This window comes from Octopus bimaculoides, chromosome 14, assembly GCF_046866305.1.
Source record: "Octopus bimaculoides isolate indiv1 chromosome 14, ASM4686630v1, whole genome shotgun sequence".
NCBI lineage: Eukaryota > Metazoa > Mollusca > Cephalopoda > Octopoda > Octopodidae > Octopus > Octopus bimaculoides.
Window position 1 is genome coordinate 35,918,992 of NC_142941.1, and position 20,763 is coordinate 35,939,754.

A 20,763-nucleotide genomic window follows, 5' to 3' on the forward strand; every position below is an offset into this window, starting at 1 on the left:
GCTCATTATTATTATTATTATTATTATTAAAGTGGCAAGCTGACAGACCCATTAGCAAGCTGAACAAAATATTTTGTCCAGCTTTATGTTCTAGGCTCAAATTCTGCCAAGGTTAGCTTTGTCTTTCATCCTTTTGGAGTTGATAAAATAAGTACCAGTCGAGTATTGGGGAAAATGTAGACAACTAGCTCCCTTCCCCAAAATTTTAGGTATCATGCCCATAGTAGAAAGGATTATAATTATTATTATTATTATTATTTTAGTGAGAGTAGTAGCACTACTGTGATAGTAGTTTTAACTGCAACAGTGTAGGCATCCAAAACAAATGGTGGTGATGTTGGGGACTGATTTTATATTCTTTAATACTGATTTCAAATTTTAGCATAAGGCCAGCAATTTCAGGGTAGGGGTAAGTTGATTACATCAACCCCAGATTTCGACTGGTACTACTTTTATCAACCCCAAAAGGTTGGGAGGCAAAGTCGACCTCAGCAGAATTTGAACTCAAAACATAAAGACAGACAAAGAGCCACTAAGTATTCTGCCTGGTATGCAAATGTGTCTTCCAGCTCAACAACTTGTTTATATTCTTTAATGTTAGACATTGTAAGCACCAATTTGAGATAATAAAGCACTCTCCTCTGCCCCACCCCACAGGCAGGGTTTTAACAACATTCCTGTCACTTGCTAGGCAACCATGTTACTGATTACACTACAGAGTTCCTGCCATTCCATTTTCTCCAATTCAATATTATTAAACATTGCTGTCCCTTTAAAACTGTAGTGAGCCCAAGGAATCACAAGGCCAGACCATAACCTAGTTTCCATGGTGTTTATAAGTGACCATGCCCACAACACATCCCCTTGAACAGGTTCAATTCCCCCAGCTATTGCTAGAACTCATTTTCAGCTGAGTGAACTGGAGTAATGTGAAATGAAGTGTCCTGCTCAACAACACAATGTACTACCCATCCTGGGAATCAAAAACTACAATCTTACAATCGTGAGTGCAACACCCTAACCACTTGGCCACACATTTTCACTTGATTCAACTGTACTTATTTTATCTCCACCATGTAATCATTCTTTGATCATTTAACACAAGCAGTTAATTTATAATAATTTTTATTATATCATAATCTGGCATTGTGATCTTACAGAGGGAAGAAGAACATTTAGCACCATTACTCATCCTCCAAACCAGCAGTTCTTTTTTTGTTGTTGTGGCAAGGGACCTTTAATCACACTGTCTTGATAGTGTTAATATATCATTCGTTTTATATTCAGTTTATGATCAACCCATTGTGTGTGTGTGTGTGTGTATGTAACAACAATATATGAAACAAAGTAATTCAATTAGTATTATTAGTATTATTATTATTATTAGATAATGGCAATGATGAAAGTGGTAGTATGGAGAATGAGGGTGAAACAGTTGATAGTGAAGTGCTTTTTTTTTTTTTTTTGTTTTTTTCAGTCTGCTACTCTGCACAAAACATTCTTCACTTTCAAATTATAAGGTGAGGGTTAAAATAAAGAAAGAATATGTCTTTCCCTCAGATTTTTACATGAAATGGTAAATGAGGTTGGAAACAATTTCAAGTGGGTAAATAATTATCTGATTCTCTGGTATTTTTTTCCTACAGCCATGAGTAAACAGACTATTTTGTCTGGAATAAAAAGGGGATTTGTCTGGAGCAGAGAATTAGTTGATGCCTTTTGAGACAGGGGAGAAGAAATCTGTTGTAGCTAGTCACAGCATAGGGCCCTAATTTATTTATCTGTGGCACATGTACATGTGCATATAAATGCATGAATATATTTCAGTCAGACCACATTTTAGATTTATTCCTTTATACGGTATTCTTTTGAATTCTGGAGAAGTGTATGACAATTGCATTTTCAATGAAATACTTGTCTCTTTGTTGCTCATGTGGGAAAACTCAAAGAAATTATCATTATCATTGTTATTATTATGTTAGTGTATTGTTAGTTTTGTTGTTAATGGAATTGTAAAGAAATCTCAATTGGTACCTGGAAATATATACGACGACTTTGGAACTTTGAGAAAAGCATGGACTTGGATATATATATATATATACATATATATGCAGGATTGCTGTTACTGATAAGGAACTTTTGGTACAGCTGGCAAAGGCTTCGCATAAGATGTAAAACTATTTCGCATTGGTAGATTCCATGGTTGTGGTAATAAACTAGGGCTGGCACTGGTTACTCTTGTAGACTTTAGATCAATAACATCATTGCATGTTGTGTTCTGATTGACATTAGCTGTCTTCTGCAAATTTCCAGACGTTGTACTGCTTAAGTTCTTAGGTCTGTTAAGGGTAAGTGGTGTGGACTTTTTAATTGTTTTCGGGACCAGTTCTGTTTGGCAAGATTTCGTACCTGGAGAAGTTATGTAGAGAAGAAGAAAAAAAAAAAATAATAATAAGGTCTTAATTTGCAAATAAATAGATAAAAGTAAATAAATATAGAAAAAGCAAACAAAATTTTTTTTACAAAACAGAAAAGCAGACAGCCAACAAAAAGATCTAAAGGATGATGATGATGATGATGATGATGATGATGATGAGGGAAGAGGAGGAGGAGGAGAATAGTGAAAACAGCAATAGTAATAGCAACAATAGCAACAACAGTAAGGGAAATGAGTGCAGTTTTGAAGAATCTGTGATAAATCTTATGGGATGGGCTTTCTGTGACAGCCAAACCAATAAGATGAAGCTGAAGGATCAAACCACAGCCATAGACGGAAACAAAAGAAAAATTAGTTTTATTGCTTATTTCTACCAACACCCTCTAATAAAGACCTGCAAGTATTTTTGGATGGAGACACTAGCATAGCTGGGGTATAGGGGCAGTCCGCCCCAGGCGGCACGTTTAAAGGGTTGGTACTTTTGGGTCTCCTGTAGGAAATGTGTGGTTTTTTGTGGGGTCCGGGGTGGGGCTACTCCAGGTGGCACACACTGTAGCTACACTAGTGGATGGAGAAAAGTGACATCGTCACCATCATCATCATCATTTAGTGCCAGTTTTCTATGCTGGCATGGATTGGATGATTTGACAGATATGGTGAACCATGGGGATACATCCCACTTTGATTACAGCTTTAGAACAGTTTCCAAGGCTAAATATATTACCCAACTTCAATCAAGTGAATGTTTACACTAGCCTTCAAATATGATTCTGCTGTTTCTTGTAATGTTTTACTACCTCAGAATTAGTTTTTGATTTTGTTCTTGCCACTAGAAAGCACTACTGAGGGTGACAAGTAACTTTGAAGATATAAAGTAACAAGAAAAGGAAAAAAGAAAAAGCACTGCCACTTCTAAGTGGGAGGAATATTTAAGAGGGGGATATGGCTTTGTGCCAGGTACTGAGAAGCTAAAGTATGATAGAGGGACAAGTCAGGTGTCTTGCTACAAAGAAGGTGCATTGTTTATCTGCATTACATAAGGGTGGAAGCAGCTGTGAAAATGATAACAGTGAGGGTGTGCCAGAACAAACTCTCAAGAAGCAAAGAGGTGAGCATAAGGGAGGACAAAGACAATAGATCAGGGGTTGATGGAATTCACTCTACTTTACCCTGAAGTGACAGGAGTTTATAAATTAAAATGCAGTACTTGCTCTCTCTATAGAAAGAGTACTGTGCAGGTGATGCAAGTTTCATTACTCTGTAATGAATTAGTTACAGATGAGACCTTTGATTTTTAATAAGTGCTTCATTTAACAAGGTGGAATGAAAACTAATTCTGAAGTAGTAAAAAATTACAAGAAACAACAGAATCATATTTGAAGGTTACTCTTTTACTCTTTTACTTGTTTCAGTCATTTGACTGCGGCCATGCTGGAGCACCGCCTTTAGTCGAACAAATCGACCCCATGACTTATTCTTTCTAAGCCTAGTACTTATTCTATCGGTCTCTTTTGCCGAACCGCTAACTTACGGGGACGTAAACACACCAGCATCGGTTGTCAAGCGATGGTGAGGGACAAACACAGACACACAAACACACACATTTACATATATATATATACATATATACGACGGGCTTCTTTCAGTTTCCGTCTACCAAATCCACTCACAAGGCTTTGGTCGGCCCGAGGCTATAGCAGAAGACACTTGCCCAAGGTGCCACGCAGTGAGACTGAACTCGGAACCATGTGGTTGGTAAGCAAGCTACTTACCACACAGCCACATTCACTTGATTGAAGTTGGGTAATATACTCTTAACATATACTCTTGATACAAACCCACAAGATCATCTCTGGTTTTATGATAGATAACTTTCAGTAACTACTACATTTTTCATTATTTTCAAAATTAATGGAAACAAAGGCAACGTATTTCAACAGAAATATCATAACAAAAGGGTTAATTAATAATGATCATTTTTATATAATATAGTTGAATTGCAAAACCTACTACAGATACTAGTATTGCATAACAAATGAGAGAGTACCTGTGTGACAGCTCAATATGCTAGAAGTAGCAGCAATATCTTCATCAAATCAAACACTATAATATTTAAAAAATGACATTGGACAATGTAGTCAAGAGTAAAGTACTGATGGAATAAAAAAAAATGGTCATAGTCATATTTAGATGACTTTTGGTCATAAATCTGTTTGATTGGGGTTGACTTGCAGCTAAACAAAAAACATGTTGTGATCAGGAAATAAGTGTTGTAGTGGATGGATTAAGGTTTCTTTTTCAATACTGACCATCAACAACATGATAAATACCACAAGGCAAAACAATGAACATTCTATTCTAGGTTCTTTTTAATCTTTATGCTAAAAAAAGGTAGAGCAATGTTTTATTGATATTTTTCAGGAACATACATGCATATTGGAGTGTGTGTGCCCACCTATCTATCTGTCTTTCTATCTCACTTCCCCCCTCTCTCACAATATATATATATGAATATCATTGCCATCATCATCATCATTTCAAAGTTCATATTCTCATGCATATATGGGCCAGATAAATTAGTTGAGGAAGGTTCTACAGCCAAATTCTTATGTCACTAATAGCTTGCCTGTTTCCATGTAAGGTAACATTTTCTCAAGCCATTGAAACATGGACAGCAAAATGGCCAAATACATTTCCACAGATGTTTGCAGATGAATGACACATTGTATGATGGTGACATCTAGGGTAAAGGGTAAAGACCCCTTCGGTCATGAATGACCATGGGATTACACCTAGAAAGTTCCCCTCCAAGGCACAAGTCTGGGCAAGGTTGTTTATGGAAGATCAGCAGTCACCCATGCATACCAGCCTCCCCTCACGAAGCTGCTGATGTTATCCAAGAGAAAGGCAAAAGCTGATACAGCTTGATAGCAGTGGAGTTGCTACTCGTTTCTACAGCTGAGTGAACTGGAACAATGTGAAATAAAGTGTCTTGCCCAAATATACGATGATGATGATGATGATGATATATATATATCTTTATACATACCATCCAACCCATGCCACCATGGAAAACAGATGTTAAATGTTGATGATGATGATATATATATGTTTGTATATATATATAGAGAGAGAGAGATATAGATATATGCACACACACACATACATACATACACACACATACACATACACATACACACACACACACACACACACACACACACACACACACACACGCACATTGGCTTATTAATAATATTCAGATATGAAAATTATATATACTCATACTCAACATTAATAAATTTCCACATGACATCATCCAACTTTCTTAATATATATTTATAAAAAATAAAATAAACGACAAGTCCAGTTTGTTTGTTTTTAGCCAATAGAATCGTCCATATTATTTGTCTTTAAATTCAAATGGTTTCCGTACATTTCTGTACAAGCATGACTAATGAAGTTATGAAGTTATGTGTTTTCTTCAATTACGATTAGTGTTGATGTGAATTACATCTTTGAGAATGTATGTGATCCAATAAAAAATCTTACAGAGGATATCTTAAAAAAATAAAAGTACATGTTTGATATTAGAATCATAAGATGAAGAAGATATTGCAAGAGAATACTGTCAGACCTCTTAATTGACAAACAAAAACATGGTTTTATTCAATTAAAAACTTAAAACTGCAGACAAAGTTGGATATTGATAGTCATTAATGATATTATTGTTAAGGTGGCAAGCTTGCAGAATTGTTAGCACACTAGGCAAAATGCTTCATGACATTTGGTCCATCTTTACATTCTGAGTTCAAATTCTACCGAAGTCGACTTTACCTTTCATTCTTTCAGGGTCATTAAAATAGGTATCAGTTGAACATTTGGGTTCTTGTAATCAGCTTACCCACTCCCCTGAAACTGCTGGCCTTTCGCCAAACTTTGAAACCAATGTTATTATTGCTAAGATGGTAAACTGGCAGAATCCTTAGCATGTCACGGAAAATGCTTAGTGGAATTTCTTTCAGTTCTTTATGAGTTATGTGCAAATTCCATCAAAGTTGATTTTGCCTTTCACCCTTTTAGGATTGACAAAATAAAGTACCAGTCGAGTACTAAGATTGATATAATCAACAACCCATTCCCCAATTGCTGGCTTTGTGTCAAAATTTGAAACAATTATCATTGTTATTATTGCTGTTATTGATAAAGATGGATTAGCAAAATCAGTATTTAGTTACCCACTTTGTTCTAAATTAAAATCCTGTTAAGTTGAATTTTATGAGTTATACTCCTGACTACTGGAGTCAATATATACTTTGATTCACTATATTTTTGTCCCAAATTTTGTGGCTTTGAATCTATATTAAAATTAATAATTGTCTCTGATGTTAGACACAAAATAAGCAATTTCATGGCTTTGGGGAGGTTAATTATGTTGGTACCTTATTTTATCAAACTGGTACCTTATTTTATCAAACCCTGAAATTATGAAAGGTAAAGATGACATTGGCAGAATTTGAACTCAGAACATAAAGAGTCAAAGCCAATACCACAAGGAATCCTGTTCAGTACTCTGAAAAATCAGCCAATCTAACACCATTAATAATATCATATTTGATATTTTTTCAAAGAAATATCTAAAAAAAAAAAAAAGGGGGGGGGGGGGAATCACCCCATGTGCCGTATGCAAAGTTCAGTTTCCCATAAACTAATTTTGTCCCTGGCAGTCTGTTTCCTGAATATGTGCTGCTGAAACTGAGGTGGTTTAATATGCAAGCACATCTTATATACCATCAAATACACTAATTAGAATTTCTAACAGAGACACAAAGCCATAAATTTGGAATGGATGCTGTCTATTTCTCCTACACAGTTTCACTAACAAGCCTTCCATCTCTGTTTCAGTTACAGTACTGTAATCTCATGCAGTGATTTCCTAATCACTACTTCAGCAAGTACAGTGAAGTCTTACTGAAATAGTGATAAGGAAACCATTTTAAGGAGATAAACATTGGAGATCTAAGAAACATGTCTGGGGTTGTTTCCTCCTACCTGCTTCTCCATAAGTCTTAATAAAGGAGAAGAAGAGCAGGTTAACTAATTGTATGAAAAGAATCTACTGTCCTTTGTCCTATCCTTATTAGAATTTTTGTTAGTTTTTTTTCTTCTCTCCTCTTTCCCTGTACCATGTCAGTGCAAATTAACTAGATAGGAATCTGGAGTGGGATGAATATCTATCTAAATTTTCAAGATAGTTGATAATTTAACAATGAGTATGTGATCAGAATACCAATACTAGATTGTTTGTTATAACTATGTATTGCAAATATTATTAAAAATGTATTGAGTGAGTGAGAGGGAGAGAGGGAGAGAAAGAGAGAGAGAGAATGAGAGTGAGTGTTAAAGAAATATTTTTTAGCTTTTTTTATTGGTTTCAAACTGCAGCCAAGTTGGTGCACTGATTTTATGACAATTACATCAACCACAGTGTTTTGTCTAAAATATTTTTCTCATCAGCTTCAAAAAAGGATAAAGGCAAAAACAATCTAAGCATGATATGATATATTCAAATACCATTAAAAATTTGTGTTTTTCGGCAAAACATTAGATGAATGAAGAACTCAGTTTTTACATTCAAATTGACTATCAATAAATTTGCATGTATGGTATTGAGTGAACAACACTGAGTAGAACACTGGGACACTGAGTACACAACCAGTGAAATGAATGGAGTATAGAGTACTGAGTGCACAACACTGGTAAGGCCTTGGCTGGTCAATACTGACCATGTACATGCACAAAATGTGCAGGCCTCAGCAAGATTTTTTTTAAGAAAGACAAGCAGCTGCCCTTGCATGTAAGTCTTTCATCTCCATACCATAGATATTTGTCAGAGGGAAACTCTGGGAAACTTGGCACCAGTGTGTCAAAGACACTGCTATTGGAAAACAAAGACCCAGAACAGACACCACAAGGCATTGCACCCTTTAATATTATATACTCAGTTCTGATCACTCTGTTTATGCACTGTTGTACACCAAGTATTCTACTCAGTTTTGTTTACAAAAAATTGTACACTCAATTTTATTGACAGATCATCAATGAAATTACTTAACCCTTAAACTGACATTTAAACTGCCCATATCTGACCCAGATATTCTACCACCTATCCTGTAATGGCATTCTAAAAATATACAATCATATTATCGAAATCTAAAAGCCATGACATCATGCGTGATTAATTCAGGACAATGAGAATAACTAAGAATTACATTTGACAAAGGGTTACAGGATACCACTCACTCCTTTTGTATTGAGTTCTTCATTCATGTAATGTTTGCCTCTAAAAACAATTAAATGATATTTAGTTACATCTCTTTATGCTTTAACACTTCCACCAATCCACTGGCCAAGATTGGAAATTTTATTTTTAACAATTCTTAATGAATGAACGACAAAATACAACACTCAGTCTATAACAATGATGATACCTTAGATATGTTTCAACCAAAGTTTAGCCCAGGCTATGTCTAACTTAATAGCACCACTTGATAACATCTTTAAAGTCATGACCCATTCAAGTAGGGAGTTGTTGACTGAGATGTATTCAGCTATAGGTGGTTTATCTTGTATTCTTTGAAGAAATTTGTCTGGGTCTCATTTGAAGGTGATAAGATATTTTTTTCTTTTTTGGTTTGTTTTAAGATAATACGAAATAAAGCAGGGCAAGTCAAGGAAAAGAAATTGTGTTGCAGTGAATTCATGTATAGTTAGTCTGACTTGTGGGAAGGGCATATAGCACATGGCCCCCAGCCTTGGATGAATTCTGAATTTGATGTTAAGGTTGTTTGGGCAATGCTGGTGCTATATTCTCCACAGTGTGCAAATGATTTAGCTCTTATGGGGACACTGGAAAGAATAAAGATTCCTTGTTTTAAGGTTTTCTCAATAACCAAGATCAGTATAACTCAAAGTGTAAAGTATTGAATGTACAACCAGAGCTCAACATTCATAAGGATCTATTATTACCTGTTAATGCAATAACATACCCGCTTGTTCATTACATTTCTTATATCATATAACTTTGACATATTTTATTGCTGATGTCAATTGAAAATGCTGAGTAAGAAATAAAGCTGGATTAAGTCTGTCACATAAGCCACATTGAAATGGATGAAAGCTAAAAGACATCGTTAAAACTTTAGTTTCACAAAGTTAAATAAAGATGGCAGAGCAAACAAAATATAAAAAAGAAAATGGTAAAAAATGAAAACATAATATAAAAGAAAACAGTAAATAATGAATTTCATTAGGAATAAGAAGAAATTCTTGTAATTCATACAAATGTATTCTTTCTAAATAGAAAAAGACACTTGACTGTGGATACTAGAGAAAAATTTAATTAATATAGGATTCACAATAAAACATTAAAAACAAAAACATTTCAACTATGAAGATGATATGGAGGAAGATGGAGTGATGGTGATGATGATTATGATAAGGATTTTGAGAAGGAAGATAATCATCTGTACATTATCATCACGTAGATAATAGTGAAGAAGATGATAGTGGTGGTGGTGATGTTAATACTGATGTTAATAAGCTGATATCAATGATGATGATGATGATGAAGCTTATGATGATGATGATATTCATTATGTCAGTAGTCTGTTATTATTATCATGAAGATGATGAAAGAGAGCAATGGCACAGATGGTGGTGGTGAACAGGTAACAGTGGTTGTGGTGGGGATGCTAATGATGATAAAAGTTATTACAATCATGGTGAAGGTAGTGTGTTGGCAACGGCAGTGATTACAATGACGACAATGGTTGTGGATGAAGTGAGGGTGGGTGTTGTGGTGGTGGTAGTGGTAGTGGTGATGTGATAGCACAATAAATGACAGGTGTAGGCATTGGAGAGTGATGCTGATAAGTAATGATGCAGCAGGTAGTAAATGAATATTCTGATATATATATATATATATATATATATATATTATAAAGAGAGAGAGAGAGAGAGAGAGAGAGAGAGAGAGAGAGAGAGAAAGAGAGAGAGAGACAGAGAGATAATAAAAAAACATGGAAAAAATAAACAAAAACAAAAAAAACTTACAATAGATAAATTAAATACTCTTATAAGTAATCTATGATTTCAAAAGTTATTAACTGAAATTTAATTGAAATATGAGACTCAGAGGAACATTGGCTGAGGAAAGGAGAGAAGAAGGTAAATAAACAAATATAATAAATAAATAAATAAATAAATAAATAATGGGAAAAAAACCGGAAACAAATTAAGTTGCTTTAATATAGGACTTGAAAATGCATGCATGTGTATGAGTGTGCATAAACATATAAATATATATACATATATACCTATATATATATATATATATATATACATATATATATACATATATATACACACACATATACGTGTACGTGTATATACACACACACACACATATTCTATTAAGTGCTAGTAGGAACACCACATTTATTTTGTTTTTCAACCATAATCTATATATATAAAAATGAGAATGTGTGTCTGTCTGTCTGTGTGAATCCCTAAAACTCGAGAACTACGCAACCAATTTCATTCAAATTTTACACATGCCTTACTTAGGGTTCCAGTTGTGTTTTAGTCAAACAAAATTATTAACTTCTTGCAGAGTTCGAGCACACGGCAACATAATATCTCCTCCACTATTTAAGTATTACGTGTCAAAAGTGAAACAAAAACACTCATGTCAAATACTTTCACTTTAAAAATGAAACTATTCCACTAACTGAAACAATCACATTTCGATACTGTAGTGACAGATACTTTCACAGAGAGAGAAAGAGAGAAAGATAGAGAGATGTATATGTATACATATACATGTATATGTACACCATTTCGATACTGTAATGACAGATACTTTCAGAGAGAGAGAGAGAGAAAGAGAGAAAGAGAGATGTATATGTATACATATAGATGTACACGTATATGTATATATATATAGATCTATACATACATGTATATGTATACATATGTGTAGATGTATATATATATATAGATGTACATGTAATATGTACACATATATACATATATACATGCATACAGATATCTATACATATATACACCCATCACACACACATACACATGCACACAAACACACACATTAGTCATTTGTTTTCTTATCCAAAACTACGTCAAAAGTACTGAATGGATCTTTATGAAATTTGGAAATTATATTCTTTGCATAACGGCCATAACTCCCATGAAAATTCATATATTTTTGATGTTGATGAAATTTTAACCCGAACATAACAGATGAGCATTATTTAGAAAATGATGTCACACGTTATCGAGGCTACCATTCTTTCTGGATGTGCAAAAGGGGATGACATCTTTATTCCAAGAATTCCTCTTACTCCATCAGGAGCAGACATTCCTTTTACATTCAGAAGACTACAAGTCCCCCTTCGTGTGACTTTTACCATGTCCATAAACAAATATCAGGGTCAAACACTGTCTGTAGCTGGTCTTCTCTTGGAAGAGCCCTGTTTCTCACATGGACAACTGTATGTTGGCTGCTCAAGAGTGGGCAGCAACAAAAAACCTATTTGTATATGCTCCACAAGGGAAAACAAGGAACATAGTTTACAATGAGGTGTTATAATCACAACAGCAAGAAAGTATGTACATGATCACCTTCTTTTACGAAACTTCATTGACTTTCATATATTTATATTGATATACATATATATACGTGTGTTTGGGTGCGTGTGTGTATATACATCTCTATATATAAAGATGATGCGTAGTCTAGACGGTGTTTTTAGATTTCATTATTCTCTTTAACCCGGGCAACGCCGGGTATTTCTGCTAGTATATATATATATATATATATGCTTCCTACTTTTGTGTTAGCAATGCAATATAATCAGTTACAAATTGGTCTATCCAATAGCACTACCTTGCTAAACTTAGTGGGTATTTAAGCAATGTGTTCATGGGTAGTTGATGGGTTGGATGCAGTAATGATGAAAGAGCAATAACTCCTGAAATATACATATACACCTATTACCTATTTTTCTATCTTTGATCGCATTGTTTACATAGACATATTCATAAACACAAAACGCTGTGACATTCACTGCTGGCACTAAAACTCTAAGTTCTATAGAAAATCTGTAGAGATAAAGTTAAAAGTTATATATATATATATATATATATATATATATATACACACATATATATATATATACACACACACACACACACACACACATATATATATATATACACACACACACACACACACACACATATATATATATATATATGTATATATATATATATATATATATATATATATATATATATATATATATATATATAAATAGATGATATCTGTTTTCAAAATGGAGGCTTAAACCTTTAACAGAATAACAATAGCTTCAGAAATATTGCATGTCCAACAAAGATAACCGAATGCAAGTTGTTAGAACTAGAAGAAGAAAGGGGATACAAACAAATGCATATATACACATGCGAGTATCCAAACATATTTGTGTGCACATGCATGTGTTTGTGCTTAGACACAGAGGAGGAGAAGAATGTGTGAGTGTATGTGTGAATACACACACACATATAGCTAGCTAGCTAGATAGATTTACACATACACACACATATACATAGACATTTGTGTATTAGGCATTTGTGTGTATTTTCTTACAAGTTTGTATGTTTAGATATTAAGTGTAGAAAGTAGGAAAACCATTTTCAGTGTTATTGAAATCTGAAAACAGCAATGAAGGAATAAACATATTGAGCCAAAGTGAACTTTGAATATGAAGCAATGTCTTCTGAGAAACAGACTGTATGAAAACAAAAGATTATATATATATATATATATATATATATATATATATATATATATGGAAAATAACTAAGGTATGACATATATATTATAAATGTATGGGTATATGTATATGGGAATCTATATGTATGTTTGTGTATGTATATGTGTGCATGCATATGTGTCGTTATGCATATTTGCATATATATGCATATTGGTATGTGAGCATATCTATATATATATATATATATATATATATATATATATATATATACTATGTACCTGTGTGTGTGTATCTGTCTGCATACATGTGTATGAATATATACCATTCTTATGTAGTTCATTATCACAGCTAAAGCCTTCTAATATTTAATTTATTTCAGCATTTCTGATTCACACTGTGATGTACATAAAATATGTGTGCATACATGTGTGCATACATACATACATGCTGTTGTCGGGAATTAGTAATAATGGTACACCCCTCCTATGTGATGAATGGAATAACCTAGTCACTCTAAGTAAAGTGAAGTACGTGAAGTACCAGAGTACATAGCAGACAGTCAGAGATAGTGGTGTCTTTGCTGATTTTACTAAGTATACTGTATACCAAAGTGGGCGTTATAACAATCAAACATTTTAAGGTTATAACAGTAGCAACAAGGATTTAAACAACTCATGAGGAATTAACAACTCACAAGGCGGTAACAAATTCACAAAATTTTTGTTGTGTGAATTTTACGGAAAAAAAAAATCATAAAATCATGGAAAATTTGTCGGTTAGTTTGCTCAAATTGCAAAAACATCAAACAGCAACTGAAGGAAGAATAACTGCAACAACTATAACTGCAAGAACAAAAGCTGAAGTAACAACAATACCATCAACAACAACTGGAAAAGGAACAAGAGTGTACCATGTGACACCAAATCCAAATATACCAGCAGGTAGGTCAGCTACAAAGCTGATGTTTGCAAGGAAAATAAAATCAGTCTTTCATAAATTGCTACCTCGCAAGAAAAGATGTGCTAGGGAAGACATAGCAAGATTCTTTAAAGTTGGCGAAAAGGTGTATATGGAAAGCAGAGTTAGGAAGAGGGTGTCATTTACCAAATGCTTAGGTAAAATAATGTATTGGGTAAAAAGTAGAAAAGGCATACAAAAGAGACACAGGAACCAACTGAAAAAGAGATTCGTGGAAAGTGAACCAAAGAAGTTGGAGGAACTGATGGAATGGCTGTATGATACGTTCCAAGTACCCAACGCCACTGTAGATGATTGAACCCAGGCGTACAAGTGAGAGGGAAAGAAAACATATAGAGTTCCTGAAAACAGATGCCATGCACAAAAAATATTAATTTGTATGAAAAAAAAGAAAAACTCAAAAAAAGGAAGGTGGGGTAAATAAAAAAATTGCTGAATAAAATGATACTTCCTAAGAAAAACTTAAAATGGGAGATGTTGTAGGGAATTAGTAATAATGGTATACCCATCCCATGTGGCGAATGGAATAACCTACTCCAAAAGAGAAGTATGTGAAGTACCGGAGTACATAGTAGGAGGTCAGAGATAGTCATGTCTTTATTGGTTTTACTAAGTATACTGAAGTGGAAGTTATAACACTCCAACATCTTAAGGATATAACACACACATGCATATATATTTATATCCATGATTGTATAAAGAATGCTCAGACAGCATATATACACAGTCTTTACTGAAACATTAGTAAAATACAGTCGATGCTGTAAATACAGTAATACACAGAAAATGATGATTTAACATTTTCATTGAACACTTTCAGCCTGTTATATGGTTACTTTACATCAGCAGTCTGTTTTAACTTATACATTACCAAATGAAAAAAACTTAGGATGAAGATACTTATGACAATCATATATCTTTCACTTGTTTCAGTCAGTGGACTGTAGCCATGCTGGAGCATTGTCTTCAAGAGTTTAGTCAAACAAATCAACCGCAGGACTTTTTTTTTGTTTTGTTTTAAAGTAGGTACTTATTCTTTCAGTTTTTCTTTTTTTTACCTTATTAGAAACATAATTTCTCTCCTGTATTTTTTAATCTAGAGGCACAGGCATGGTTGAGTAGTAAGAAGCTTGCTTCCTAACCACATGGTTTTAGATTCAGTCCCATTGCATGGCACCCGTTGTGTATATATGTGCATATCTCTCTCTCTCTCTCTCTCTCTCTCTCTCTCTCTCTCTATATATATATATATATATATATATATATATATATATATGAAAATATTTATGCGTGTGTGTCTTTAAGTCTGTGTTTGTCCCCCCCCCCCCATCACTTGACAACTTGTATTGGTGTGTTTACATCACCATACCTTAACAGTTTGGCAATAGAATAAGTACCAGGCCTAAGAAAAAATGTCCTTGGATCAATTTGTTTGACTAAAACCCTTCAAAGCAGTGCTCCAGCATGGCTGTATTCGAATGACTGAAACAAGTAAAAGATAAAAGATAAAATATGTAGTATTTTCGTTTATATAAGGAGTCTAGGACATTTACTCCCCATGGACAATAACCACACCCAAGACGATGATTTAAAAACTTCTTAATATATTGGAGAGGAGGTAATTAACCAAAGGGGGTAATTTTCCTTGGGGGTAGCTGCCGTCGGGGGAATTGTTCTCACAGGAGTAATAGCCCTGATACATATGTAAGTATCTTCTACTATAGTCCTGAGCCATGTGCAAGTGTTTTCTACTATATCCCTGCCTTGTAAGTGAATTTGTTAGACTGAAACCGCATGTGAGTGCGTGCGTGTGTCTGTTTTTTACGTGTGCATGCATGTGCATCTTTGCGTATGTATTTCTCCCTGCCACTGCTTAACAACTGATATGGGTTCATTTACATGTCTGTGAACAAACTTAGCGTCTCAGCAAATGAGACCAACAGAATAAGTACCAGATTTTAAAAAGATGAAAAATTACTGAGGTTAGTTTGTTTGACGGAGCACTTCAAAACAATGCCCCTGCATGGCCACAGTCCAACGACAAACAAGTAAGAGGCAAAAAATAAACTAAAAACATATTTCCAAATGCAAAGGCACAAATACATGCCTAAAACAGTGGCAACATCAACCACTTGCTTCTTTAAAGACGAAACACTGCATTAGGTCTTCAAACTTCTTTGAATAAATTCTCAGCCATTGCAACTGTCATCATCATCATCATCATCTAATGTCCGTTTTCCATGCTGGCATGGGTTGGATAGTTTGACAGAAGCTGATCAGCTGAAGAGCTGCCCAGGCTCTGTGTCTCTTTTGGCATGGTTTCTATGAATGGATGCCCTTCCTAACAACAACCACTTTACAAAGTGTAATGGGTGCATTTACACAACACCAGCACAGGTGCTTTTTACATGGCACCAGCACCCATGCAAGGTAAGGAATGCTCAATCAAACAATTAGTTATACATCAGCCTTGGGTAGTAAGGTTTAATATGCTGCCCAATTTAACACCACTACATTGCACCTTACACTCCTTTACTGGAGTTCACTATTTCAATCTTTTGGGCTAGTCTCCTGATTGATGATACTTTCCTTTCCCTATACCTGTCTCTGAAGCCCTTCACCTCCTGACTAATGTTGAAAAAAAAAAAAAGCATCTATCCCAGTCATATGATGAAAGTGATAGTTTGACCTTTTGTGATCAGAAGAAAAAGTGAACAATTTTACAGAGCTTCTCCTAGTATCTATTACCATCAGCTAGCTGATACGGTACAATGAAGATGAAAGTTTTAACTGCAGCATATTTGAACAGGCTGTCTTTGATCAGATAGTCTAATACTCATCGGTTTTACTACAATATGTCTGTGTGTATGTGTTATTAATGTTATTGTTGTTTATGTTTGGGTTAACCTCCTTTGAGGAGATAAACGAACAAAGGTGTTTGAGTCATAATAATAGCTTATTTTTAGCCATTGTTTGGCCATCAGAAATATTCTCTAACTTAGAAAATAGGTGAGGATTAGCAACAGGAAGAGCATCTGATCATACAAAAAGCTGCCTCAACAAATTCTGTCTGACCCATGCAAGCAGGGAAGGTGAATATATGATGATGATGCAGTATCTCATCTAACAGCTTTCTTTTTAATATGGTAGAGTGATTCAAGGTAGATTTGGTTACTACTTTTATTTCAACAAAATAAGAGACTTTGTAAGGCTCTCTCAATGCGTCACGTGTATATGTATGTGTACATATGTCCTTGATAGATCCAGTCCAGTAACCCTTTGGAGATGAAGCATGCTGCTGCTTCTACAACAGAAGTAGCACTATTTTCATTATGTATATACCAATAGAATAACAGTATTGAAACTCAGAATTCTTTGTAAAAAGTAAAAAATTATCCAAATCTCAATCATCATCATCATCATCATCATCGTTTAACGTCCGCTTTCCATGCTAGCATGGGTTGGACGATTTGACTGAGGACTGGTGAAACCGGATGGCAACACCAGGCTCCAGTCTGATTTGGCAGAGTTTCTACAGCTGGATGCCCTTCCTAACGCCAACCACTCAGAGAGTGTAGTGGGTGCTTTTACGTGTCACCCGCACGAAAACGGCCACGCTAAAGAATAACACATAGAGATAAATTCTTTCTCTTTACTAGCACAAGGATAGTTGTTCAATAAACCAGCCTGATCATCTTATAAAAAGTTAGATAAATTATACAGTAAGATGCAAGTATATATCCATTTGAGAAATATAGTGGGGGTGGTTTACTACACTTTGAAACATAATCTTCAGAAAATAATAACTCAATATTCTGTTTTACACCTTGAAGACTAGCTATTTTTAAAATTGAGTTTAGGCAAATCTTAGTAATGGGAATTGACTAAACTTTTGCTGTCGGTGACAGGCTCAGCTTAATTTCGGCAGTAGAGATTGTGCTAAATTTTCTAGAACAGCCAATTTCAAAACTATTTAAAAAAATTTTCTTTGTTATTTATAAGACACAAAGTATTGTTTTACAGAACAATTGTATTGGGAGCCTTCTGAGAGTTATGTTCTATAAGAAATGTGAAATGCAATCTGTTGAGAGAATATGGGATTACATAAAAAGGGTACATGAAATTAGATATTAATGAACAATAGAAATATGTATTCTACCTCTCTCACACACATACAACATACATAAATATATACATGTGCACACACATTCATACACACAGAGGGAGGGAAAGAGGTGCTTGAAGTATAAACAAGAGAAAATATCCTCAATACATATAATGCACTTTATTCATTCACTTAAAGCTGATGATTCTCTCAACCAGCAATTTTAAGTTTCTTGCTTTGTGTCATATTTCATGTAACAAGAAAAAGAATCTTTTTGCTGCATGGACTACACACAGAAACCGAGTAGCTGTTCAAGAATCACCAGTGACAAATGAATATATAACAATAACAACAATAGTTTCTGATTTAGACACAAGGCCATCAATTTTGAGGAGTGAGGATAAACTGATATCACAGACCCCTTTATTTAACTAGTCCTTTATTTTATCGACCTCTGGGATTTAAGCTCGAAATGTAGAGGTGAAAAAGCAAATAAATAAATAAGGCATTTTATCTGATGCACCAACAACACAACATAATTTGTAAGTTGTTTCATGAACAAAGAAAAACGCGCTAAAGTAGATTTGTTATAACACATAGTTAAAGACAGGTACTGTTTCATAACTTTAAAATATTATAATATTGTGTGTGTATGTTTTGGATGGATAGATGGATAGATAGATAGATAGATAGATAGATAGATAGATAGATAGATAGATAGATAGATAGATAGATAGATAGATAAAGAACTAGATAGATAGATAGATAGATAGATAGATGATATATGTGCATACATTAACCTGTTGTTACCAGATTGTCATATCGACAGAAATGGATTATATTCTCTAAACAAGTAACTGATTGAAGACCATAACATACTCTACTCCTTGAGGTATTCAGTACCTTTTTTTGTATCTGTAAGTTTTGCTCAAACAAACAAAATACAGGGTCAAAGCAAAGACAAGCCCACACATGCATAGATACATACACATACATAGACACGTGAAATTTTCATGGTTTAGATTTGACAAACTAGTCTCAATTGTTCTTTTGAACTATTTTACTTCAAATTTATGCCATTAATATCCTTGGGAAAGGCATAAATACCACAAACTAACATTTTCTTTCCCCCACTTCCTTCCTTAGTCACACAGAAGAATATCTGATAATAAAAAAGAAGTCAAACATATAACCATTGTTCATACTTGCATCTGATAAATATTTATTGATTAACAGATGTGAATGTGTGTGTAAGTGTATACGTATGTGTGTGTGGTGGGGAGTATGGTTATTGAACATAAACACTCTTTGTTTCTTTCACCAGCGCTCACACATATTTTCCGGTGTTATCTCGTAAAATATATGCATATATTCTCTTTCAGTAATGCAACGAAACAAACACGACTGTAGACTTAACATTTTATGTGTGATACAAAGAGAGAGAGACATGAGAAAGATGGGGGAAAGATGATGTGATGAGGTGATTAGGTGATGAGGATCTATATTTTCCAGTTGACACCAACCTCTGGGACTAGAACACCAGAGAAATATCGCGCTGAACTAAACTGCAGTCAAGAGACTCTAATAATGGAAGTAGTCTCACTTGGAGATTAAAACTAATGTTAGATATTATCACTAGTAAACAACTGAGAAAAAATCAGCACCCAGCCATCGACATTTCCAATTTATGAGTGTCACAGAAACTCGAACACATCAACGAAGATGATTCTTGTTTTTTTTTTTACTTTTCTTTCTTCAATGCTCTTTATTCAAATACTAATAGTAGAGTTCACTTTAAACTGGGCTTTAAAAACCACTGACATGCAATAGGTTAAGAAATATGAATATTTAAATTTCAAAGATATTTTACTTTTGAGGATTAGAGGTATGTTCCATGGCAGAGAGTTTTTTTGCAGTTTGCAGAAGTAAATTGGTTATGGAAAAAAACTTGGTGGAATTTTAGATTGGTGTTTTACAGAGATTCCTTGGAGGGAATTCATCAGACAGGAAGAAAAATATGTGATAGCAAATAAAATTTTGGGAACTAGATTTGTGGCTGTGGTAAGAAGCTATGTGGAAAAGAAAGATGGTGGCAATGATATGTCAGGGCACACCCACAAGTTACAGGAAGATGAAAAGCAGCATGGGTAGGTAAATAAGTTCATAAGTGCATGAAGGAAAATAACAAATGGATAGAGATGGAGATAGAAGTTAAATGCAGTGAGTGGTGAACATGGTAGAGGTATAGTCAATAATACATATTAATATGTATTTCAACAGTAAGCTTAAACAAGCCAACAAAGGATTCCCTATGTAATTGCTTGACCTACTAAAAAAAACAGCCAAATTTCCCTCAAATTTCACACATAACTACGTTTGAAAAGAAAGGC

At 34.3% G+C, this 20,763-nt stretch overlaps 1 protein-coding gene across 6 annotated transcripts in view; it reads right to left on the bottom strand.

Moving 5' to 3' along the window:
- Positions 1-1,108: 1,108 nt before the first annotated feature.
- Positions 1,109-20,763, bottom strand: part of LOC106873930 (protocadherin-18) — a 178,535-nt gene continuing 158,880 nt past the window's right edge. For 5 of the 6 annotated variants that reach the window (XR_008265534.2, XR_016244288.1, XM_014921469.3 and 2 more), the window contains one exon: positions 1,109-2,409. Coding sequence is in view for 3 of the 6 variants with exons in the window: in XM_014921469.3 (XP_014776955.1) it covers positions 2,123-2,409 (287 nt within the window). In the remaining 3 variants the exon portion in view is untranslated. The remainder of the gene's footprint in view (positions 2,410-20,763) is intronic. The other variant, XM_052973074.2, reaches the window with a different exon arrangement.